The sequence below is a fragment of the Lithobates pipiens genome, unplaced genomic scaffold, assembly GCF_037356315.1.
Source record: "Lithobates pipiens isolate NorthernLeopardFrog02 unplaced genomic scaffold, aLitPip1_a1.2 Scaffold_13, whole genome shotgun sequence".
NCBI lineage: Eukaryota > Metazoa > Chordata > Amphibia > Anura > Ranidae > Lithobates > Lithobates pipiens.
In genome coordinates this window covers 161,224,592-161,251,989 of record NW_027507718.1, presented here as the reverse complement: position 1 = coordinate 161,251,989, position 27,398 = coordinate 161,224,592, and the positions used below count along the sequence as shown (strand labels likewise).

The 27,398-nt window shown below is 44.2% G+C and overlaps 1 protein-coding gene across 2 annotated transcripts in view; it reads right to left on the bottom strand.

Annotated features, from left to right (window-relative positions):
• Positions 1–7,010: 7,010 nt before the first annotated feature.
• The window catches only part of UBXN6 (UBX domain protein 6), a 347,069-nt gene continuing 326,681 nt past the window's right edge, over positions 7,011–27,398 (bottom strand). For both annotated transcript variants that reach the window (XM_077475772.1, XM_077475773.1), the window contains one exon: positions 7,011–7,379. In XM_077475772.1, coding sequence (XP_077331898.1) covers positions 7,251–7,379 — 129 coding nt within the window. In that variant the 3' untranslated portion in view covers positions 7,011–7,250. The remainder of the gene's footprint in view (positions 7,380–27,398) is intronic.

Below are 27,398 nucleotides of genomic sequence, written 5' to 3'. Positions count from 1 at the left end.
AGTACGGATACCCCACTGGAATGTGAGTTTGAGTGGTACGTTCACCCCACCAATGACCGGCGTAGTGCCCTTTGAAATGGTCCCTCTATGTGAGTCTCGACCAGTGCTATAACATCCGCTCTGTTTCAGGAATGTGAGGGTTGCTGAGCGCTTAATTTTGTATCGGAGATCCCTCACATTCCAAATAAGGAATTTCAGAGACACCATTTACATTTTATCTTAAATGGGTGTGACTTTCTAACATCGATGCTTCCTATGCTTTGTACTCGATTCACATGAAACACCAATACCATAGAAGTAGCACATTTGTACCAGTAAAACAGTAAGCAACATTGCAATACCTGTGAAAAAATTTTAACCTGTGTTTTTGAGTGTATTAAACCCCTCCCTGCCCTACACCCACCCCAACATTTCCCCATAACATTTCCCCATAACAAAACTTGACCTGCAGTCCAGAAAAATATGATCCATGTAGCTGTAGAATATTCAGCATGTACAGAGAACCAGGGTGATTTCTCGCTGTACATGGGTTGTCCCTCAGACTGTGGAAGATCCTTCTTCCTTGTGTTGCCTTCGGTTCTTAAAAGTGTAAGAGTTAACTTAGTCCTATGGTGTCCCTTAGAAGGTGAACTGCATGTCACAACTGTGTGTGGGGGTATCTTTCCTGCACTTTACATGTGGGTGGTAGGACTAACACAACACTGAGGCTCCTGCTATCAGTGTAGCTGTATGTATGGTGCGTTTGCCCCCAGGGGGAAGCAGTGTGAGTTAGTTTAGTCAAGCATAAAAGGGTGATGTCCCACGGTTCTAAGATTGCATATGTATGGGTGAGAACAAGAGAGTATGGCTTAGTAGTCTCATAAGGGTGGTCTAGTTTAATGTATTCCACAATAAGAACAGGTGGAATAAACTGGGCTTTAAGGCACATTGTGTAGGGTAAGTCATGTATTTCTGTGTGGTTTACTCTAGAGTAGCTGATGTAAAAACAGGGTCACAAAACCACTTACTTACAGGGGTTTCAATTGGCCCTCTCAGGAGCTGATCGGCGTTCAATCCAGCTGATTAACTCTTCAGGGTCCTCGAAGAAGGATACTCTGCCATCATGCTCCACTCTGAGCCTTGCTGGAAACAACATAGCATATTTGATGTGAATTGATCACAGTCTGCGTTTGGCTTCCATGAAGTTCTGTCGGCGACGCTGGACTTCTGCCGAAAAGTCCGGGAAGATGGTAACCTTAACGTTCCCAAAGGGAATATTACCTCTCTCTCTGGCAAGTCTGAGTGCCGCATCCCTGTCTTTATAATTCAACAATTTGGCAATAAAAGTGGAGAGAGGCTCCCTGTGGTGGTGGCCTTGCCGGCATGCGATGCGCTCTTTCCACGGCCAGCATATTCCTTGCCATATGATGTAACGAGCAACTGCTCTAGAAACATGGTCAGGTCTTTCCCCTCTGCCCCCTCCGGGAGACCGATCAGGTGGAGATTGCATTTTCGAATCCTGTTCTTCATATCATCCTGTTTTGAGAACAGCTGCTGTATCTGTCTCTGCAGGCGGTCTGTACCTGCCTGCAATGGCGGGAGAGCGTCCTCCATGAGGCCTACATGGGTCTCCGTTTCGTTGACTCGATCGCAGAGCTTTTGAAAGTCCTGTATAATTAAAGATACGTCTACCTTCACCTCCAGTATTTGTGCAGTGATCGAGGTGCGGCATAGCGTTATCACCTCCAGCAGCCTGTCCATGTCTCCCGCCATCCGCTCCTCACTGACCTTATCGGCACCGCCATCTTCCTCCATCTCCCCTCTCTCTTGTCGGCGGTATTGGTCAAGTTTCGCGGCTTGAAGACTGTGACATGATGCCCAGAGTTTGGGGTTTCACCTGTGGTATATTGGCGGCTAGGATGATGGATGCCGAGGATTGCAGGATCAATGTCCGGAGCTGTTTGAAATGCGTCCTACGCCATGTATTGCCAGGCCACACCCCCCGGCTCCTTCCTTTTGTAAATGAACACTGCCTCTGTCCATTCATAACTGAGCACCGTAAACTGTGTTTATGATGCTTCAGTTTAAGAATGAACAGGAGCCTCTGTCTCCTCCTGTCTATTCATCTTCGGTGCAACTGTGGTTGCAGGGAAAGGGACTGGAAAATCTGTGTCCTCAGTCCCTTTCCCTGTCTCAAAGGGGAGATGTTGGGTCTGTTTAGAACCCTGATATCGCACCAAAACCCCCCAACAGGGCTGATAAAAAAATAAAAAGTTGTAAAAGGTTAAATAAAAAAATAAAAATAAAAAACACACGGACACCGTGCACACCCCCCTCCAAAAAAAAGGCATTGTAAAAAAAAAAAAAAATGTATTTATAGAATATGTAAATACTGCAGCATACATAGTGTTGGCACAGGTTCACATTATCATTGTCATTGAAAAGATTGAAGTATAATCTATATGACTATTTTGAAGGACAGAATATCTTTATTGAATTCTTGTGCAAAAATATCACATGGTACACAGCTTAGAACATTTCCATGTAAAATGCATGCCTGTTTTATTCACGATTGCTATTGTTATATAGATCTCTGCTTATTGAGTATGTTTGTATCCTCTTTGGCAACCTCCATAAATAAAGAATATAATACAAAATATTCCGTGGACATTGACAAGGTGGTTTAAATCAATTAGGGCTTATTTTCTAAAGACTTTTAGGTCACTTTTGTTTAGCACAACCTGTTTGAAGGTAAGATGACTTAAAGGGAAGGTCCACCCTAAAATGGATCTTCCGCTCATTGGAATCCCCCCCCCCGCCGGTGCCACAATTGGCACCTTTCAGGGGGGAGGGGGGTCAGGTACCTGTACAGTACAGGTATCTGCACCCACTTCCGGCATAGATTCTGAAGAAGGTACGCCCTTTTCCGCAGAATCTACGCCCCTTTCTGAAAGTCCCCCGCTGCCTGCTGGGAAACACACGGATCCCAGAGACAGCGGGGACCATCCTTATTGCTCAGGAAATTACCGGGAAATTAAGCCAAAAGGCTCCACTTCCTGATTCCCATACCCAAGATGGCGGTGGAAGCACACGAGAGACGATCGAGAGATCGACTTCGGGTGACGACATCGCGGGCGCGCTGGGCGGGTAAGTGTCACTATTTTAAAAGTCAGCAGCTGCAGTATTTGTAGCTGCTGGCTTAAAAAAAAAAAAAAAAACGGCGGACTCCCACTTTAATGGCACTCACTGTGCACTTTTTTTTTCCCCCCTCACACTGGAGCCTTTCAAACCCACAGTGGGGTATAATGGAATGCCCAACAGAATTTGAAACTGATTTGGGAACCATTGTCCTAGAATGCTGCGATTGCTCATAACCTGGACTTTATTGTTTCCAGTTTTGTGCTGGACCATTTAGGTGATGTAGTGAATTGGCGCTTGAAAAATAAAGTATTAAATGTATGTTTGCTTTAAACACTAGATTTACACCCATGCCTATAAAACATTTTGCGGGTTAGAACTTTTTCTCCATTATGCTAGGTGTGTTGCTTTCAATTGAGTTCAGATTGCAGCGTTTTTCCTCTTTGTTTAGGCTTTTATTCTTCAGTACTCATTTGTTGAGACTCTATAAAATATAAATATTTTATGCCTGCAATTCTGCTAGATTATTTCAGGAAATGTTTGCAGAGATTTCAGGCATTATAAGATTTATCTACATTTGTTTTGTTTTTTTCCTTTCTTCAGAGTTGTGAATGCCATAAGTTGCCATCATGGTTTGGTATTTAAGTTTTTCCGCTAGTTGACTAAGCTGCAAAAAGAACACCCCATTGTGTGTTAAAGCACATTACAGGAAAAGCACCCTTTTATGTCCTCCCTGAGTCGTGCGCTGTATCTGCCTGAGATTGCAGATCTTCACAATACTGCAGTGCGAGGACTAGTATCTTATGTTAATGGGGCATACAGTGGGGATGGAAAGTATTCAGATCCCCTTACATTTTTCACTCTTAGTTATATTGCAGCCATTTGCTAAAATCAAGTAATTGTTTTCCTCAATGTACACACAGCACCCCATATTGACAGAAAAACACAGAATTGTTGACATTTTTGCAGATTTATAAAAAAAAGAAAAAACTGAAATATCACATGGTCCTAAGTATTCAGACCCTTTGATCAGTATTAAGTAAAAGCACCCTTTTGATCTAATACAGCCATGAGTCTTTTTGGGAAAGATGCAACAAGTTTTTCACACCTGGACTTGGGGATCCTCTCCAGTTCTGTCAGTTTGGATGGTAAATGTTGGTGGGGCAGCCATTTTTAGGTCTCTCCAGAGATGCTCAATTGGGTTTAAGTCATGGCTCTGGCTGGGCCATTCAAGAACAGTCACTGAGCTCTTGTGAAGTCACTCCTTCCTTATTTTAGCTGTGTGCTTAGGGTCATTGTCTTGTTAAAGGTAAACCTTCAGCCCAGTCTGAGGTCCTGAGCAATCTGGAGAAGGTTTTCATCCAGAATATCCCTGTACTTGGCCGCATTCATCTTTCCCTCGATTGAAACCAGTCGTCCTGTCCCTGCAGCTAAAAAACACCCCCACAGCATGATGCTGCCACCACCATGCTTCACTGTTGGGACTGTATTGGACAGGTGATGAGCAGTGCCTGGTTTTCTCCACACATACCGCTTAGAATTAAGGCCACAAAGTTCTATCTTGGGCTCATCAGGCCAAAGAATCTTATTTCTCACCATCTTGGAGTCCTTCAGGTGTTTTTTTTCTCAGGAGAGGCTTCCGCCGGGCCACTCTGCCATAAAGCAGGTGGAGAGCTGCAGTGATGGCTGACTTTCTACAACTTTCTCCCATCTCCCGATTGCATCTCTGGAGCTCAGCCACAGTGATCTTTGGGTTCTTCTTTACCTCTCTCACCAAGGCTCTTCTCCCCCGATAGCTCAGTTTGGCAGGACGGCTAGCTCTAGGAAGGGTTCTGGTCATCCCAAACATCTTCCATTTAAGGATTATGGAGGCCACTGTGCTCTTAGGAATCTTAAGTGCAGCAGAATTAGTTTTTTTTATAACCTTGGCCAGATCTGTGCCTTGCCACAATTCTGTCTCTGAGCTCTTTAGGCAGTTCCTTTGACCTCATGATTCTCATTTGCTCTGGCATGCACCGTGAGCTGTAAGATCTTATATAGACAGGTGTGTAGCTTTCCTAATCAAGTCCAATCAGTATAATCAAACACAGCTGGACTCAAATGAAGGTGTAGAACCATCTCAAAGATGATCAGAAGAAATGGACAGCACCTGAGTTAAATATTACCATGTGATATTTCAGTTTTTCTTTTTTAATAAATCTGCACAAATGTCAACAATTCTGTGTTTTTCTGTCAATATGGGGTGCTGTGTGTACATTGAGGAAAAAAAATGAACTTAAATGATTTTAGCAAATGGCTGCAATATAACAAAGATTTCTTTCCATCCCCACTGTATGTTACTTTGGGAATATACTAAGGGGTTTATTTAGGAAAGGAAAATCCACTTTGCACCGCAAGTGCACTTGAAAGTGCACTTGGAAGTAAAGTAACTGTAGATCCGAGGGGGATATGCAAGGAAAATAAAAAACAGCATTTTAGCTTGCACATGATTGGGTGATAAAATCAGCAGAGCTTCCACTCATTTCAGAGATACCCCTTAGATTTAGAGCAACTGCACTTCCAAGTGCACCGAAAGTGCAAAGTGGATTTACCTTTGGTAAATAACCCCTTAAGTGTCTAGGCTCCACCAACGGTAAAAATCAAAAGCAATGTATAGTAAATGGAGACGGTCACAATCCCATATGCATACATAAACTTATATGCAAGGGAAAAATAAACTAGTATCCAATGCATGCATTCCCCATGCCCTGAGCAAGAACATTTGAGTTAACATCCCCTTTAAAATGTACATGCTATGTCTCCAGTGCTATTTTTTGTAGTCTTAAATTTAGAAGGTCGGAAATTATTTAGCTACCACGGTTACCCAAATTGGGGGGGTTGTGCCATATCCAGTATTGAAGAAAAAGACAAAAGATCCCCTATATGAAGGACTTTTAAGGTGCAAATTTTTACAAAAAAAGATTTAAGTGGCGTATATAGATAATATATAATTATTTTTTTTTAGAAAAATAGAGACACAAAAATGTATGCATTTAAAAGAAACATGAAGTGTTTGAACATCTCATGCCTTGGCATCTCTTCCACTTGATGGTTAGATGACGAGACGAGCGGCCACACAAAAAATATCTACAGCCCAAGAGTTGTGACTTTGTACAATCTCAGGCCCTCGGTGCAGGCAGTAAGCCAGCAATCACAGGGCTCTCCCCTGTGTTTCCAAGCCCAGTGTGCCCCCGGGCTCTCCCTGCTTTTTACTGTTTATGTGCAACCCTCTCCACTAGTGGAGGAGGGGGATCTGTCATCTGGACACTTGGCAGGCCCTCTGCTGGATGACGGGTGCAGACATCTATGTATGCTCTCTGTCACTGGGGATCCCTGGGGTAAAGATTCGGGAGCTACCTGTGTCCAAGCACTTGTTTTTAAAGTTTCAAATCATTGAAGTGTTTTTGTACACACCGTTTGAACATCTGGTTTCTCCTTACTCTCACCCATGACGGAGAGAATTATAGACTCCAAAATGTGTCAGCTGTGAGAAACTGTATAATTGCACTATATATGTACATGTTGTACTAAGTTTGAGTGATGTTCAAACACTTCACGTTTCTTTTAAATGCATTCATTTGTATTCATGTGTAAATGCATTTTTTCTAAATAAATAATTTCTAATTATCTATATGCATCACTTAAATATTTTTTGCAAAAATTTGTGCCTTAAAAGTCCATCATATAGGGGATCTTTTGTCTTTTTCAAAATTAAGAAGGTCACTCATTTCTGTGGAAGTATACAAAGTTTTCAGACACTTTAATTCTATTATGATCATGATGATTACCTGCAAATACCAGGTAAAATGTAAACCGTGATTGATTCAATAATTGAAGAAGCCACAGAGCAAAAGTTGGGTACAAACATTTATTTATTACTTTGTTTTAAACTTGAGATAACTATTTACTTTTTTCTTAATAATTTTAAGATAAAAGTGTATCTTAATTTCATATCCAATGGTTTAACTATGGCTTTTATTTTTGCTACAAAATTACTGCTTTGCCTTGCATCACAAGAGAGTGATGTTGACAACAGGTTGTTATTGTTCTTTGATTGCATAGAAAACCAATGACAAGTATAGCAGCATGCAGATCTAATGAAGAGTCTCTGCACTGGAAACTAGCTCTTGTTTTAGAAAACTCTCAGCTTTATGTCCCTCTGCAGCCTCCACATCAGCCAAAACTTCTGGATCACATCTAAAGGTTAGCAATGCAGATGGAACCTGCAAGTAAAAAAGTTAAAGTGTAAAAGCACACTCCAATGTCACTTGTCCAGGGTGGAGGTTGGAAGAAAATATACATTACATTTCAAGGAAAATAGGATTATAAATTTTCAGCACTGGCAACCTTATTACTCCTGCTTATCAGTAAAAAATATGATCTAAGAAACATAACTAAAACATAACTAAATTAATAAATCTATGCACACATTGGAGCAGCCTCTCTAAAATTTTTTACCCCGATTGAACCCTTGAATTCCTGTTTTAATCCCAGGAAAATCCTACAAAAAAAAAACCCCTACAAGTGCAAGTTGCAGAAAGGTAAAAAAAAAAAAAAAAAAAAAAAAAAGTATTTGACTGGAGTCAGTTATTTGAATAGCAGCTAATTTTTAACACCTAGTTGCTCCGTACAACAAAAGTATCTTTTTTTTGTTTTTTGTTTATAATCCTGAGCTGGAAATTAATGTTGACAATGACACATAAATTAAAATTGTATTGTTACCTCATAGTAATGGTCAGTAGAGAAATGACCTTGTTCGTCAGTAATTGGTGGTCAGTAAAGAAATGTCATCTTGAATTGGTAATCACCAATTGCATTGGTAGTCAGTGTACAAGTGACCCCTTACATTGAATAAGTGGAAAAATCTAACCCTAACAATGAAGTAGGTGTAGGGTGGAAATCAGTCTGCCACTGCTTAACCACTTCAGCCCCAGAAGAATTTACCCTCTTCCTGAGCAGGCCATTTTTTGTGATACAGCATTGAGTTATTTTAACTGACAATTGCACGGTCGTGTGCCGTTGTACCCAAACAAAATGCATCCCTGATTTCCCCCCACAAATAGAGATGTATTTTGGTGGTATTTGATCAGCTCTGCAGTTTTCATTTTTTGCGCTATAAACCGAACAAGAGCGTCAATTTTGAAAATAAAAATAACATTTTTTACTTTTTGCTATAATAAATATCCCAAATGAAAAAAGTAAATAATCATTTTCCCCACCATGCAGCGTGCGTGAGCTAAAGGAGCCGCCATACATATACAGTGATTCACACAGGAGAGCCATCCTGCTGCCATATATGTACCGGAGCTGGATGGAAAGTGGTTAAAGTGTTACTATACCCAGTAATATGAAAATAGTTCATCTGCCCCCCCCCCCCCCCCCCCCGCACTGCCCATAGCTTATACATCTTCTTTTTACATTAAAATACTGCCACTATCTACCTTTTTGGCTGAGCTGTATACCATGGTCATGTGATAAACTGCAGAGTTTGCAGAGAGTGCTCAGGTAGGAGGAGATTTCCACTACAGCCTTCATTCTGTTATGGGATGCGGATCATCCATGAATCAAAATGTGACATCCCACCCACTGTGTTCTTTTTTTTAGTTAATGTGCATGGAGGGAGGGAGGGAGGAGGGACTGGGCTGGTCATTTAGGATCTGTATACATGCCCAAATTCGTGATGTCAATACCATGTGCCCTGAAATGCTCAGCTCAACAAGGCGATGTTCTCTCCAGCAATAGAGACCAAACTGAGCATGTGCAGCCTTGCTACTCTGACTGTCTTATCTGGTCTTGTCAAGAGAGACCCTGCAAGAGGGGGGATCTGTCCATACAGGATCAAAGAGCCTTTTTACACAATACAGAGGATTAACCCCTTAAGTTCCACAGTGTGTGTAACAAACATGATATTCTGCATATGCAGACAGATTTTACTGTTGTGGGTTTAGTAACAATTTAACACCTTCAGCCCCGGCCTATAGACATCGCTCGGGATCCAATGCATGTGCACCCGCAATTCCTCGGAAACACAGCAGGACCGAGGATCTGTGCAGGTAAACATACAGATCCACGTCCTGTCAGTGGAGAGGAGACCGATGGTGTGTTCCCAGTACAGAGGAGCACCTCTGTACTGGAAACACACGGTCTCCTCCCCTTCTGAGTCCCCCCCCCCCCACAGTTAGAATCACTCCCATAGGTAACATATTAACCCCTGCAGCACCCTCTGGTGTTAACCCCTTCCCTGACAGTCACATTTACACAGTAATCAGTGCAATTGTGTAGCACTGATCACTGTGTGAATGTGAAAGGTCCCAAAAACGTGTCAAAAGTGTCCAATGTGTCCGCCATAATGCTGCAGTCACGAAAAAAATTTGCAGATCGCCGCCATTACTAGTATAAAAAAAATGCCATAAAGCTATCCCCTATTTTGTAGATGCCTTTGCACAAACCAATCAATAATCTCTAATTGCGATTTTTTTTTTTTACCAAAAATATGTAGAAAATTACATATCGGCCTAAACTGAGGAAAAAATTCGTTTTTTAAAAATTGGATATTTATTATAGCAAAAAGTGAAAAATATTGTGTTTTTTTTTTCAAAATTGTCGCTCTTTTTTTGTTTATAGTGTAAAAAATAAAAACGCAGAGGTGATCAAATACCACTAAAATAAAGCTCTATTTGTGGGAAAAAAAGAACGTCAATTTTGTTTGGGTGCAACATTGCATGACCGCGCAATTGTCAGTTAAAGCCACGCAGTGCCGGACTTCCGGCCGGATGTGATTGAGGCAGCAGCGTGTCTCCACAGCTCCGCACCTCCGGACCATTATCCGTTAGTTTTTGGAGCTGCCATCCGCTCCTGAGCACCACCATCGGTTAGGGGAAGGTGAGCTGAAGCCGGGGATGCCCTCTTCTGCCGCCCAGAAAGGGGCTAGAGCGCGCAGGGACTAGCGCCATTCGCACTCCGCGGGAGTCACGGAGCTTAGCCCCGCCCCCGCCATCTTGTCTTCTCCACCATCCTCGCAGCGCGCCGGACATACAGGAGAGGGGATGGAGCAGCCTAGGGAGAAGGAGGGAGGTGAGCCCCTGCCTGATATGGCCTCAGCGGTGGATACTGCAGCAATTACCAGGCCAATATTGGAGGCAAGTAAGGCTGAACTGGTGAGTCGCATAGATCATCTCTCATCAGAATGCAATCTGATCAGGCACGACCTGGACAAGATTAGGGGCCGCCTTACGACTGTGGAAACGAGAGTCTCAGAGGTGGAGGACACTTCACACAGTTATGGTGCTCAGTTAGCAGAACTCAGGGAGCAGGTCAGAGCACTGCAACACAAATCTATTGATGCTGAGGACAGACAGAGGCGTAATAATATTCGTGTGGTGGGGCTACCGGAGGGAACTGAAGGTGACCATCCTGCGCAATTTGCAGAGCAATTCTTTAAGCAACTGTTGTCTCTTACTGATGTGCCGCCCACATATGTGGTGGAACGGGCGCACAGAGTCCCTACGGGTCACCGGCCTCCAGGAGCCTTCCCTCGGCCGTTCCTGGTCCGGTTTCTGAATTTCCGTGACCGGGACTTGATCCTGACACGCGCCAGAAAAGTCCCAGAACTGCGCCATGGTAATGAACGGATCATGCTCTTTCCAGGTTTCTCTGCGGCCACGCAACAGAAAAGGAGATCTTTCACTGAGATGCGCCGTCGTCTGCGGGACAAGGAGATAAAGTACAGTATGCTCTATCCCAGTAAGCTCCGGGTACAACACAAGGGCGCTGTTAAGTTCTTCGACCATCCTGAGGAGGCCAGCGACTGGATGGACAAGGAATTGTGAGTGGATCTCTCTTCGGCTGGTGAGGCAGTTTTTTCCCTCGGTACTGTTATGTCCTGGTGGTGATTTCCTATCCGAGTGCACGGTAGCACGCAATCATGGTGCCCTAAGCTACTACAAATCCTTTTACCTTGTTTTTACTCCTTTTTCGTTTCCTTTTTTATTTCCCCCCTTTTTTTATTTTTGTAACATGCCACAGGCCCCTTGACTTGCTTATTTGTGGTTATGGGGCGGAATCCGGTTGGAGGACTTTTTTTTTTTTTTTTTTTTTGGGGGGAATTTTTTTGGGGCCTGGCCCTGGGGACACTAACTTTGCGGCTGCACGTGTTTTTCTCCTGCTGTTTTGTAGCTGGGCCAGCTTTGATCGACTTACTTATCCTGCCCAGGAGAAGCTCAAGGGTATGAGGGCCCGCCTGACATTGGGGGAGGGAGTAGCTCACGTGCCCTGCATCTGACAGAGGTTTTCTTTGTGAGGGTGGCAACTGTTTGCGGGCCGGGGTGGTGGCTCACTATACCCTGATGCATGGCTCCTATCTGTGAGGGAGCGTCAACGTGGAGTGGAGGACGACTGACTTTAGTGCTGCAGGACTATCGATCACTGCGGCGTGGCGGTGCCATGGCCACACAGGTTTTTTTGGTGGTGTTTTTGGGGTTTGGGATGAAGCTGAATACCGGACTAGTTGGGGTGGTTGCAGGTATGCAGGCAGGGGTGGGTTCTCAAGGAGTCACAGCTCGTCTGGGTAAATTTTCTATGAGGTATCATTGTAAGCTTTGTATGTTTCATGTCTGGATTCCGTTTATCCTAATTCTTGGCAGGTGCCCTGATATATGTATGAACTACGTGTTTAATGGCGGATGATGTAAAAATTGTCTCCTGGAATGTACGTGGGTTGGGTCATCAGATAAAAAGGGCTGCTGTGTTTAAATTTCTCAGACTGTCCAAGCCACACATCATCCTCCTGCAGGAGACTCATCTTGATGGTAGTAGGGTCTTAGCTTTACGCAAACCATGGATTCAAAGAGCATTGCACTCAACGTACTCCACGTTCGCCAGGGGCGTCTCGATTTTGATTAATAGGAATGTTCCTTATAAAATCCATCAGGTTATCTCTGACCCAGGAGGCAGATTTGTGGCTGTGGTTCTAGATGTCTTTTACAAACGTATGGTATTGATTAATGTGTATGTCCCACCACCTTTTCAGGTCAAGGTGTTGTATGATCTCTTGGCCAGGCTTGCACCATATGCTCACCTCCCTGTGCTATGGTTGGGGGATTTCAATGCCGTTCTTGATGCGGCTTTGGATACCACCAACCCGCGCAGGGGGGTATCGCCTGATTTGCTCGGCTGGTGCTCGGTGGCAGAACTTGTGGAATTATGGAGGTGGAAACATCCACTGGAGAGAGGGTATTCGCATGTGTCGTCGACCCACAAGTCGGCGGCGAGAATTGATTTAGCATTTGGGAACCAGTTAATGCTGCAATATGTAACTGGGGTGACTTATCAAGCGGGGGGATTGACGGACCACAACCCTCTTGAGGTTATCTTGACACTTCCATCTGGGGGGGGAGGAGGGGGGGCTGGAGACTTTCCCCGGGTTGCGTTCAAAACGACTTGGTCCGGGACCAGGTGACAGGAGAGATGCAAGTATACTGGTCTGTAAACGCTGACACAGCTGACCCTAGGGTGGTATGGGATGCGTTTAAAGTGGTGACGAGAGGGCACTTTATTTCGGCCATAAAAATGGCCAGGGTGACTGATGGGAAAGAGATGGACGACTTACTGCAACATGTCAACCAGGAAACCAGGGCGCACTCGGACTCTCCATCGGGTGCAACATATGAGGCCCTGCTGGAGGCGAGGCGCACGCTTGCGCTGCATTTTACGAACCAATCCCGCGCGGACACAATTAAACAAGCCCAGACGGTCTTTGCAGAGGGTGACAAAAATGGGAAACTCTTGGCAATGCTGGTGGCTGATCATGGCTCTCTCACCTGTGTTCCGGTTCTTCGGGAGCAGGGTGGGGGTCTGATTAGGGATCCGGGGGCTATAATGCGGGAGTTTGTCAACTACTATTCTGCATTGTACTCCCCCATACCTCCATATGACCAGTTAGCAATGAATTCACTACTGGGTGGCTTACCTATTCCTAGACTTTCTGATGGGGACCGGGACCTGCTGGAAGCCAAGATAACACTTGCGGAGGTGCAGACTGCGATTTTCGCATTCCCCCCGGGTAAAGCCCCTGGCCCGGACGGGTTCCCAGCAGACTTCTACAAGGCTAATGTGGACCTGGTGGCCCCCCGTCTTCATGCCCTTCTGGGACACTGTCTCGAGCAGGGCTCCCTCCCGAATTCCATGATGGAGGCATACATGGTCCTCTTATTGAAGCTGGGAAAGGACCCCCTGGAGTGTGCGTCCTACCGGCCAATTGCCTTGCTTAATATGGACTTAAAAATTCTCACTAAGATACTGGCCAGACGTTTAGCTGAGGTGCTTGCCTCGATAGTTAATATTGACCAAACTGGCTTTATGCCGGGTAAGTCGACAGACACGAATTTACGACGACTTTTCACTCATCTACAGATTAGACAGGAGGGGGCCGCGTCCAGGGTGGTGGTCTCCATAGACTTTGAAAAGGCCTTCGACTCTGTTGATTGGATGTACATGAACAAAGTGTTGGAGGTCATGGGGTTCGGTCCACAGTTTCGACGATGGATTGCGATGTTATATACCCAGCCGAGGGCAGCGATTAAACTGGGTTCGGCCACGTCTGATTTCTTTGCGGTGGGCAGGGGGACGAGACAGGGTTGTCCTCTCTCGCCCTTCCTGTTCTCCTTGGCTCTGGAGCCGCTTGCTATAGCGTTACGGTCCTCTGGTGACATTGGCCATATTAGAGTGGGAACAATTGACGAGACTCTTGCATTATACGCGGACGACATGTTATTATTCTTAAATGACCCTGGGGAATCCTTGACAGTGGCCTTGGGGATTATAGATCATTTTGCTCAGTTTTACGGGCTAAGGGTGAACTGGGGGAAGTCCTCTATTTTGCCCATCGATGCGGCGGCAAAGGATGGTGCGGTCCCCGGGATGGCTTTACAGTGGGTTGAGTCCCTCAAATACTTGGGGGTACAGGTTACGGCGAAGGTGGAAGACTATATGGCCCTTAATCTGCTACCTCTGCTACAGCTCCTTAAGAAGAAAACACAGGCATGGATTAAACTACCGTTGTCTTTGATGGGAAGGATTAGCTTGCTGAAGATGAAATTTCTCCCAGTAGTGTTATATTTTCTTAGGCATGCCCCGGTTTGGGTACCAAGGTCCTATTTCTGTAAACTGGACAGCATAATTTCATTGTTTCTTTGGGCCCCAGGGTCACCCAGAGTGGGGATTAAAGTACTGCAGGAACCCAGGGAAAGGGGTGGTCTAGCTCTACCCGATTGGTATAAATACTATCTCGCCGGCCAGCTGGTGTTTGCACGCAGGTGGTTGACGGTTGACGATGGGGATTCGGCTACAGTGTTGGAGGCGGCTCTTCTGGGGGCGTATGACAGTTTGCGTTTCGCCCTGTTTAGAGGTACAAAATCGGAGCTACCATTGACGCTGTCCATGAAGGCTACTATAAGGGCGTGGGGGGTAGCGGTCAAATTAACATGTCCTAGTTTTAGAGGGGTGTCCCCTTCCACGCCTTTGTGGATGAACCCGACATTGCCGCACTTCTACAATCTCCCGGATCCCATGGTGTGGGCGGTGCAGGGTATCAAGACTGTGGGGGATATCACTAGTTTCGGGGAATTGCAGACCTTTCCTCAATTGCAAACCAGACATGACCTGCCAAATGGTTATTTATTCCGGTTTCTACAAATTAGGCATGCCTTTCAGACACAGTTCTGCGACCTGAGGGTGGAGTCTATGCCTTCGGCCTTGGAAAGATTGTTGGTGAGGGAGGACCTGGGTAAACCCCTTTCGGTGGCCTACAAGGAAATGTTCCAACTCACACCTCAGGCCATTGCAAAGTGTAGAGAGAGGTGGGCAACGGAGGTCCCTGCTGCCCAGGGGGAGGACTGGGATGCTCTGTGGATCAAGCCATTCCAACATCTGGTGTCCGCTAGGGATAGATTGATCCAGTTCAAATTTTTGCACAGGAGCTATTATACTCCGGCCCGGTTGGGCAAGATTTTCCCTGGCATCTCAACGGAATGCTGGAGGTGCTCTCATACCCCGGCGGATGCCAATCACATTTTTTGGGACTGCGCACTTGTGCAGGATTTTTGGGAAGACATAACTTTGTGCATCTTTGAACTGATTCAAGTACCTATTCCGAAAACTATTAGTGTATGCCTGTTTGGCCTTGTTGACGAGGTGGTGCCTTTTGGTTGGATTAGCCAGTTGTTGATGTTAGTTAGTAATGGCCTAAGGCCTGTGGATGCGTCCTCATGATGCGTCCACTGTTTGTATGTTTTGCATAAAATCAATAAACAGAATTTAAAAAAAAAAAAAGCGACGCAGTGCCAAATTGCAAAAAGTGCTCTGGTAAGGAAGGGGGTAAAATCCTCCGGGACTGAAGTGGTTAAAGAACCTCTGTAAGGATCTCTGCTTAGGAGCCACAGAACCCCGATTGAGAATGGATGCTTAGGAGCCTGATAAGATTTGCTTTCTACCCAGCGCATAACCTGTCCCTGCAGCATTTATACATACTTCAAATAAACATTTGTGCAGTTTGTTTTGTTATTAATTTAGGTTCAGATGAATTTTTCCTTATTTGGAAATTCGGATGTATCAGCAGAATATAAACCAACATTGTACCACTTTCTGTTATCTCACATCTATATTATTATTACAGCCAAATTTACCACCCTAATTCCTCCCACAGCTTTTACACTACACAGACAGTAATATACCGAAAGCTGCGGATTGTTCCCGATTGGTGTGCTATTACTTTGTGGAACGTTTCGCCGAATGGTTCACAAAATATCGCTGAGGGGGAGGTGACAAAAGCGGACAATCCCATGATCAGCCAAAACATTATGTCCACCCCATGATCAGCCAAATAATTTATGACCACAACATTATCAGGCAAAACATTATGCCCCCACCCATGATCAGCCAAAACATTATGACCCCCCCCATGATCAGCCAAAACATTATGACCCCCCCATGATCAGCCAAAATATTATGACCCCCCCATGATCAGCCAAAACATTATGACCCCCCCATGATCAGCCAAAAAACATTATGACCCCCCATGATCAGCCAAAACATTATGACCCCCCATTATCAGCCAAAACTAAAATTATGGAAAAAAAAAAACATTTTTGAAAAAAAAATCATGTTTGAAAAAAAAAATGTTTTGAAAAAATGTTTTTTTTTTTTAAAAAGTGAAAAAAATCTTTATTTAAAAAAAATCATTTCTGAAATTATTATTTTTTTTTTTTAAAAAGTAAAAAAAAAAGGATTTTTCTACTGACCGTAAAGTCCTTTTCTCTGTAATTCACTGACCGACACAGCTCTTCTCTGTAACTAAATGGGTTTGTTAGGCTGCCACTAGGAGAACTAGACAAAATTGTAACAATACACAGAATTGTCAGTACCGCCCAGGGGGCGGACCCTGTGCTAATAACCCTCCCTGCTGCCCCAGCAGACTCAGTACGTCAACAAGCAGTATAACGCAGAGAAAAGGAGGGGCGGGTGCTGTGTCGATCGGTGAATTACAGAGAAAAGGATTTTACGGTGAGTACAAAAATCCTATTTTCTCTTATATTCACCGACCGACACAGCTCCTCTCTATAACTAAATGGGATGTCCCCAAGCAGTGCCAAACAATGGGTGGGAAAAATAGGATTAAAACTTCATCCATCATGACAAGTGGGAACTAGTGAATCTAAACCCACAAAAAAAATGCAGTGTGTGGAAAAAACACCACCACATAACCGGGTATCCCCAACAGGAGGGATCCCCAACACTGCACTTTTTGCAGAAATAATGCAACAGTGCATTAACAAACAGTACTGCATTTTTATCGAAAAACCAGGAAAAAAACCTCAATTGCAACTACACAGCCGCCTGCAAAACTTTGCGGCCAAAACAGGCATCAGCCGATGCACTGACGTCTACCTTGCAGAACTTGGTAAAAGTGTGGACAGACGACCAGGTCACCGCCTTACACACCTGAGCGATCGACGCTTGGTGTCGGAAGGCCCAAGACATTCCGATTGCCCTTGTAGAGTGGGCTGTGACCGTAAAGGGGGGCAGACGAGACCGCCATACCCTTCTTTGGACCAGCCACCGAAACAAACAGTGAGTCTGACTTCCAAAAGGGAGCTGTGGCAGACAAATACACCTTTAGAGCCCTAACCACGTCGAGAGCGTGAAGAGCCACCTCTTTGGGGTGCTGTGGCTTAAGACACAACGATGGTAATACATTGTCCTCATCGATATGAAAAGCGGAGACCACCTTCAGTAGAAAGGACAGTTGCGGACGCAACACCACCTTATCCCTGTGCATGACCAGATAAGGCGACTTGCAGGACAAGGCCGCCAATCCCGAAACCCTCCTGGCCGATGTTATCGCCATTAGCAAAACCACTTTCTGTGAAAGGGTCAACAAGGGAATCTCCCTAAAATTCTCAAACGGCGGCATTTGAAGCACCGACAACACCAAGTTCAAATACCATGGAGGTAACGGTGGACGCACCGGAGGGACTACACGTCGTACCCCCTGAACAAAAGTACTCACTAATGAATGAGATGCCAGGGGTCACTGAAAAAAAAGACAGCCAGAACTGAAATTTGAGAAATAAAAAAGAGAGATTGCGCTATGGTATAACAGATGTCTTAATGGTATGAGCTGCCTCTACCTGATATTATCACCCTATAAGTGAAAATAAATTAGTGAAAAAAGAAAAAGTAGATGGGGCGCTATACCTTTAAATATAATACTATAACCAAATGTTATTACTAATAAGTGAAGATAAATAAAAATGAATAAGTGAATGAATGGGGCGCTATACCCTTAATATAGTATAGTGTACCAAATATTATTATTGGTGAAAAAAAACAAAAAAATTATTTTAAATGACTAGTGAAGAGATCTAAGGCCGCGTACACACGGGCGGACTGTTCGCTCAACTTTGTCCGCTGAACAGTGTTCGGCCACTTATATAGTGACAATGGGGCGGTGTCACATGGTATATGTCACATGGGTTGGTCACATGGTGACCCCGCCCCTTACGATGTCATAGTCCCCATGTGACATCAACCCATGTGACCAACCCATGTGACATATACCATGTGACACCGCCCCATTGTCACTATATAAGTGGCCGCACAGCGCGGCTCTGGCATTCCGGCCGGAGAGAGCGACGTGTCAACATCTCCTGGAGAAGAAGAACAAGAAGAACAAGAAGAAGAACGGAAGGCGACCGGAAGGCGACAGAAGACCGGGCCACCGCCTCTAAAAGAGCTATAAGAAGGCGCGGTGGCCCGGCAGAAGAACGGAAGGCGGCGGCGACAGAAGACCGGGCCACCGCCTGCAAAAGAGCTATAAGAAGGCGCGGTGGCCCGGCAGAAGAACCGAAGAGGGGGACAAGACCCCCGAAGTCGGGAGAAGAGGCCGGCGGCGGGGAGGAAGAAAGCCGGACTCCTCCGCTAGCAAAAGAGCTACAAGAAGATAGCGGAGGAGTCCGGCGAGAAGACCCCCGAAGACGGAAGACCCCCGGAGCTGTGCAATAAAATATTTTATCTCGTGTGTTGTTTTTTTTTTGGGTACTTTTATTTTACAGGTGAATGGGTAGGGGTACATTGTACCCCATACTCATTCACATAGGGTGGGGGGCCGGTATCCAGGGGCCCCCTTATTAAAGGGGGCTCCCGGATTCCGATAAGCCCCCTGCCCGCAGACCCCGACAACCAACGGCCAGGGTTGTCGGGAAGAGGCCCTTGTCCTCATCAACATGGGGACAAGGTGCTTTGGGGTGGGGGGGCCGCGCGGCCCCCCCTTCCCCAAGGCACCCCCCATGTTGAGGGCACGCGGCCTGGTACGGCTCGGGAGGGGGGCGCGCTCGCTTGCCCCCCTTTCCTGGCCGGCCGGGTAGCGTGCTCGGACAAGGGTCTGTTGTGGACTTTGGGGGACCCCCACGCCGATTTTTTTTCGGCGTTGGGGTTCCCCTTTAAGTACATACAGTCTCCGTCGCGGGCCCCGCCTACCTGCACACGCGCTCGAAATGAGCGGACTGTTGCCTCGTGTGTGGGCGAGTCCATTCATTTCAAAAGTTGCGCGGACTTAGTACGACGAACAAAGTTTGCCGTATTAGTCCGCTCAAAAAGTGCCGTGTGTGGGCGTGTTCGTTCATTCAAAAGTTTGAGCGGACTGTTTGACGAACTTAGTTTCGGCAGACAGTCCCCGCGTGTGTACGCGGCCTAAGTGTTAAATTGCACAAAAAAAAAGGATCTAGTACAATATTAATATGCGTATATTATTTTTACAACCATAATAAATAAAATCTTAAAATTTAAGTGCTAATAGAAGCCAAGCAATAAAAAATATAGGTAAAGGTTAAGTTAGTCCATAAATCGCAAAAAGACATGCGATAGTGATGTTGCTAGAAAAACGCTAAGGTAGAAAACAGTTCCAAGGAATACAGAAGCAAGCTGTGCAGGAGGTATGTGTTCACTAATGCAGCAACTTCCCAGTGCGAGTGACAAGTAATGATATTGCCTTCACCAGATTTCTTACCCCTGTTGGGGTGAGATAGCCTCCACAGTGTAAGCCCATGTGTTGCTGTCTGTAGGCTTCCTGCGGGGTTCGTTTGTCATCCGTTGGGGAGAAGTCACTAGGCTCTCAATGGAAAAGAGGAATGTCCATAGTGTAACCCATTTTATAAAAAGGCTTTTATTAGGTAAAAGATTTCCTACTCACATTTAGGTAAACACACAACGCCAATGTAAAAAGTACGTCTGCCGGCTGTTACAGCCGATTGCGGCGAGTATGCGTCCTATGGCCACGCCCTATGCGGTTTGTCACCACAACGTCATCTGGAGTGCTCCAGATGATGTCGTGGTGATGAAACGCTGAGGGCGTGGCCATAGGACGCATAATTCTCTGAGGAGAATTATAGCTACTCCCGCACAGCTCTGAGGAGAATTATAGCTACTCCCACATAGCTCTGAGGAGAATTATAGCTAATCCCACACATCTGACAGGAATTATAGGTAGTCCCACACAGCTCTGAGGAGAATTATAGCTACTTCCGCAAAGCTCTGAGGAGAATAATAGCTACTCCCACACAGCTCTGAGGAGAATAGCTACTCCCGCACTTCTCTTAGCAGAATTATAGCTACTCTCGCACAGCTCTGAGGAGAATTATAGCTAGTCCCACACAGCTCTGAGGAGAATAATAGCTACTCCTGCACTTCTCTTAGGAGAATTATAGCTAGTCCCGCACATCTCTTAGAAGAATTATAGCTACTCTCGCACAGCTCTGAGGAGAATTATAGCTAGTCCCACACAGCTCTGAGGAGAATAATAGCTACTCCCGCACTTCTCTTAGCAGAATTATAGCTACTCTCGCACAGCTCTGAGGAGAATTATAGCTAGTCCCACACAGCTCTGAGGAGAATTATAGCTACTCCCGCACTTCTCTTAGCAGAATTATAGCTACTCTCGCACAGCTCTGAGGAGAATTATAGCTACTCCCGCACAGCTCTGAGGAGAATTATAGCTACTCCCGCACAGCTCTGAGGGGAATTATAGCTACTCCCGCACAGCTCTGAGGGGAATTATAGGTAGTCCCACACAGCTCTGAGGAGAATTAGCGCTACTCCCGCACAGCTCTGAGGAGAATTAGAGCTCCTCCCGCACAGCTCTGAGAATTATAGCTCCTCCCACATAGCTCTGATGAGAATTATAGCTAATCCCACACATCTGACAGGAATTATAGGTAGTCCCACACAGCTCTGAGGAGAATTGTAGCTTGGTTCGTTTGTCATCCACTGGGGAGAAGTCACTAGGCTCTCAATGGAAAAGATGAATGTCCATAGTGTAACCCGTTTTATAAAAAGGCTTTTATTAGGTAAAAGATTTCCTACTCACATTTAGGTAAACAACACAACGCCAAGGTAAAAAGTACGTCTGCCGGCTGTTACAGCTGATTGCGGAGAGTATGCGTCCTATGGCCACGCCCTATGCGTTTTGTCACCACAACGTCATCTGGAGCGCTCCAGATGATGTCGTGGTGACGAAACGCTGAGGGCGTGGCCATAGGACGCCCGCACAGCTCTGAGGAGAATTAGAGCTACTCCCGCACAGCTCTGAGGAGAATTATAGCTACTCTCACATAGCTCTGAGGAGAATTATAGCTACTCCCACATAGCTCTGAGGAGAATTATAGCTAATCCCACAAATCTGACGGGAATTATAGGTAGTCCCACACAGCTCTGAGGAGAATTATAGCTACTCCCACACAGCTCTGAGGAGAATTATAAGTAGTCCCACACAGCTCTGAGGAGAATTATAGCTACTCCCACACAGCTCTGAGGAGAATAATAGCTACTCCCGCACTTCTCTTAGGAGAATTATAGCTAGTCCCGCACATCTCTTAGAAGAATTATAGCTACTCTCGCACAGCTCTGAGGAGAATTATAGCTAGTCCCACACAGCTCTGAGGAGAATAATAGCTACTCCCGCACTTCTCTTAGAATTATAGCTAGTCCCGCACATCTCTTAGAAGAATTATAGCTACTCTCGCACAGCTCTGAGGAGAATTATAGCTAGTCCCACACAGCTCTGAGGAGAATTATAGCTACTCCCGCACAGCTCTGAGGAGAATTATAGCTACTCCCGCACAGCTCTGAGGGGAATTATAGGTAGTCCCACACAGGTCTGAGGAGAATTAGAGCTACTCCCGCACAGCTCTGAGGAGAATTATAGCTCCTCCCGCACAGCTCTGAGGAGAATTATAGCTACTCCTACATAGCTCTGAGGAGAATTATATTATATAAAAGTGTAGCGCTTTTAAAAACATGGCATATTTACTGCCGATATTACAAATGCATATATTCAACAAACAATGTCAATGTGAACTAGTACGCACACCATGCAAACTATTATTTGCTGCATACAAATATGAAGCAAAAAAAAATCAAAAAAGTGAAATAAAAAATATAAAAAGAATGTGGAAAGAAAGAGTCTCTGAAATGTCCGTGTTTGAATCAAAATTATGTGTAAACGATCCTACACCTCCTCCATAGAAAGACCGTGCAGTCACCACGTGAGATCCCTCCAAACGAAATGGGCGCTTACCGGACTGAATGGATCCTACTCAAATTTATATTTGGAGGATCACATAAGCTTGTACATATATGTAAACTCCTTCGGTGTTGCACTTTCTAGAGGGATTTCAAGTATGGCTATTCCGTTCACAAAGATGACATATCTCCAACCATATGGATCCACATGGATAATTGAGCACATATAAAGAGAAGCAGGGACCCACACAGCTCTGAGGAGAATTATAGCTACTCCCGCACAGCTCTGGGGAGAATTATAGCTATTCCCACACAGCTCTGAGGAGAATTATAGCTCCTCCCACACAGCTTTAAGGAGAATTATAGCTACTCCCACACAGCTCTGAGGAGAATTATAGCTAGTCCCGCACATCTCTTAGAGCTGTGTGGGAGTAGCTATAATTCTCCTGAGGGGAATTATAGGTAGTCCCACATAGCTGAGGAGAATTATAGCTACTCCCGCACAGCTCTGAGGAGAATTATAGCTACTCCCACACACTTCTGTGGAGAATTATAGCTACTCCCACACAGCTCTGAGGAGAATTATAAGTAGTCCCATGCAGCTCTGAGGAGAATTATAGCTACTCCCGCACAGCTCTGGGGAGAATTATAGCTACTCCCACAGAGCTCTGAGGAGAATTATAGCTCCTCCCACACAGCTTTAAGGAAAATTATAGCTACTCCCACACAGCTCTGAGGAGAATTATATCTAATCCCACACAGCTCTGAGGAGAATTATAGCTAGTCCCACACCTCTCTTAGGAGAATTATAGCTACTCCCACACAGCTCTGAGGGGAATTATAGCTTCTCCCACACAGCTCTGAGGGGAATTATAGGTAGTCCCACACAGCTCTGGGGAGAATTATAGCTACTCCCGCACAGCTCTGAGGAGAACTATAGCTACTCCCACACAGCTCTGAGGAGAACTATAGCTACTCCCGCACAGCTCTGAGGAGAATTATAGGTAGTCCCACACAGCTCTGGGAATTATAGCTACTCCCGCACAGCTCTGAGGAGAATTATAGCTACTCCCGCACAGCTCTGAGGAGAAATATAGCTACTCCCGCACAGCTCTGAGGAGAATTATAGCTACTCCCGCACAGCTCTGAAGAGAATTATAGCTACTCCCGCACAGCTCTGAGGAGAATTCTAGCTACTCCCGCACAGCTCTGAGGAGAATTATAGCTAGCCCCACACAGCTCTGAGAATTATAGATACTCCCACACATCTCTGAGGGGAATTATAGGTAGTCCCACACAGCTCTGAGGAGAATTATAGCTACTCCCACACAGCTCTGAGGAGAATTATAAGTAGTCCCACACAGCTCTGAGGAGAATTATAACTACTCCCGCACAGCTCTGAGGAGAATTATAGCTACTCCCACACAGCTCTGAGGAGAATTATAGCTCCTCCATCACAGCTTTAAGGAGAATTATAGCTACTCCCACACAGCTCTGAGAAGAATTATAGCTACTCCCACATAGCTCTGAGGAGAATTATAGCTAGTCCCACACAGCTCTGAGGGGAATTATAGGTAGTCCCACATAGCTCTGAGGAGAATTATAGCTAGTCCCACACAGCTCTGAGGGGAATTATAAAATTAGGAAAATTGAAAAAAAATCATTTAAAAAAAATGAAAATTTGAAGAAAAATAAATAATTTGAAAATAAACATTTAAAAAAAATCTTTTGAAAAAAAATGTTTGTAAAATTCTTCTATATCTTCTCACAATTTCCCCAGAAATTGTAGCTTTTCTAGTTATTATTATTATAGCCAAATTTACCACCCTAACTCCTCCCACAGCTTTTACACTACATAGACAGTAATATACCAAAACATGTGGATTGTTCCCGATTGGTGTGCTATTACTTTGTGGAACGTTTCGCCGAATGGTTCACAAAATATCGTTGTTTTTACGGAAAAATTTGTCCCATAGGAATGAATGGCGAAATAATCAAAACTAGAGTGGGAGTAGTGGGTAGCAGTAAGAAGAGTCGCTGGTTCGAATCCTAACTATGACACGACCTGCCTGGAGTTTGCATGTTCTCCCTGTGCCTGCGTGGGTTTCCTCCAGGTACTCCAGTTTCCTCCCACACTCCAAAGACATGCTGGGAGGTTAATTGGCTTCTGTCCAAAATTGGCCCTAGTATAGGAATGGGGAACTTGGATATGCGTTTGCGATGTACAATGTACAGGGATAGGGACAATTGTAGACACTCAGGTTTAACTAGATGGACTGGTGTCTTTATTCATCCTTAATAACTATGTAACTATGTGACAAAAGCCGACAACCCCATGATCAGCCAAAACATTATAACCACCCCATGATCAGCCAAAGCATTTATGACCACCCATAGCATTATGACCACCCCATGACCACCCAAAACATTATGACCACCCCATGATCAGCCAAAACATTATGACCACCCCATGATCAGCCAAATAATTTATGACCACCCCATGATCAGCATAATAATTTATGACCACCCCACGAAAAAAAATAATTATGAAAAAAACATTAAGAAAAAAAAGTTTTGAATTTTTTTTTGAAAAAATAATTAATTTCAGAATTTTTTTTTTGAAAAAATGTTTTATGAAAATTAAAACATTTTTAAAAAATAAATAAGTTTTGAAAAAAAATCATTTAAAAAAAATTAATTTTTGAAAACTAAAAATATAATTTTTGAAAAAAAATGTTCAGCTCTTTCAGCTAATGATGGGACTTTTTTACTATTTATACTTTTTAAAATATTGAGCTTTTTAACACTTTTCAGCCACTCCACCCAGTTAATCTGCCCACTTCAGTATGTGGAGGCAAGAACACTTCACATAATTTCCCCATGAAATTGTATCTTTCCTAGTTATTATAGCCAAATTTGCCACCCTAACTCCTCCCACAGCTTTTACACTACATAGACAGTAATATATCGAAACATGCAGATTGTTCCCGATTAGTGTGCTATTACTTTGTGGAACGTTTTGCTGAATTGTTCACGAAATATCATGATTTTTGCGGCGAAATTTATCACATAGGAATAAATGGTGAAATGTTCAAAACTAGAGTGGGATGTGACAAAAGCGGACAACCCCATGATCAGCCAAAACATTGTGACCACCACATGATCAGCCAAAATATTATGACCCCCCCATGATCAGCCAAAACATTATGTCCACGCCATGATCAGCCAAAACATTATGACCACCCCATGATCAGCCAAAACATTATGACCACCCCATTATTAGCCAAAACATTATGACCACCCCATGGGAAAAAATAAAATAAAAAAAATAATCATTAAAAAAAAAAAGATTAAACAATAATAATAAAAAAGTAAAAAAATGATAAAAAACAAAAAACAAAAAAATATATCTTTTTTTAAAAAAAAATAATTAAAATTTTTTTTTAAATAAAAAATCATTAAGAAGAAAAAAAATTATTAAAAGAAAAATGATAAAAAATAAAAAAAACATTTTAACCACTTCAGCCCCGGACCAATTGTCAGCCTAAGGACTAGAGGTCTCTTTACAATTTCGCACTGCACTGCTTTAACTGGTAATTGCGCGGTCAAGCAATGTTGTACCCAAACAAAATTTGCGTCCTTTTCTTCCCACAAATAGAGCTCTGTTTTGATGGTATTTGATTGCCTCTGCAATATTTCTTTTTTACGATATAAAAGGAAAAAGACTGAAAATTTAAAACAAAAAAATATATTTTCTAATTTTTGTTATAAGAAAAATCAAATGAACTAAATTTTAGTCATACATTTAGGCCAAAATGTATTCAGCCACATGTCTTTAGTAAAAAAAAAATTTCAATAAGCGTATATTTATTGGTTTGCGCAAAAGTTATAGTGTCTACAAACTAGAGTACATTTTCTGGAATCTCATTTCTTGAGGTGCTAAAATGGCAGGGCAGTACAAACCCCCCCAAATGACCCCATTTTGGAAAGTAGACACCCCAAGGAAATTGCTGAGGGGCATGTTGAGCCCATTGAATATTTTTTTTGTCCCAAGTGATTGAATAATGACACAAAAAAAAAGTTTACAAAAAGTTGTCACTAAATGATATATTGCTCACACATGCCATAGTTATATGTGGAATTGCACCCCAAAATATATTCTGCTGTGTCTTCTGAGTACGGAGATACCACATATGTGGGACTTTTTGGGAGTCTAGCCGCGTACGGGACCCCGAAAACCAATCACGGCCTTCAGGATTTCTAAGGGTGCAAATTTTTGATTTCACTCCTCACTACCTATCACAGTTTCGAAGGCTATAAAATGCCAAAATAGCACAAAACCCCCCCAAATGACCCCATTTTGGAAAGTAGACACCCCAAGCTATTTACTGAGAGGCATGTTGAGTCCATAAAATATTTTACATTTTGCCACAAGTTGCAGGAATATTATTGTCACTAAATGATATATTGCTCACACATGCTATGGGCATAAGTGAAATTACACCCCAAAATAAATTCTGCTGCTTCTCCCGAGTACGGGGATACCACATGTGGGGGACTTTTTGGGAGCCTAGCCGCGTACGGGACCCCGAAAACCAAGCCCCGCTTTCAGGATTTAAATATAAAACGCTACCAAAAAAAACTGTTAGCGATCGCAGGGATCAGGCCTGATTCTGCGAACGCTGCAGTTATGCGTTTAGTGTTTTGTAAGTGACAGTGATCGATCGATACTGCACTTGGGTGGGCTGGGCGGAGGGGCAAAACGCAGGTCCTAGCAGGTATCTGGGCTGATCCCACGAACAATGCATTTTTTGCAACCCTAAACTGCTGGGGACGCTAGTATAGATCTGATCAGATATTGATCTGTTCAGATACTATACCACTACGGGAGGTGTATGCTTTGCGCGTGGGTGTTAGCGGTACTGGCACTAACCTAGCGCTGCCAGGGGCGACGCAGACCCTGAACCTAAAACCTAATTCATATCACCCGCCGGGTGATCAGGGGGTTAAACCTTTATTGGGTAATAAATGGTATGTGCCCTGATGCTATAAAAAGCAAACTAACTAACCAGAGTCACCCACAACACTTATACGGTGATCACTGGTGAAAGGGTTAACTAGGGGCAATCAGGGGGTTAAAATCTTTATTAGGTAGTATATGGGGGTCCCTG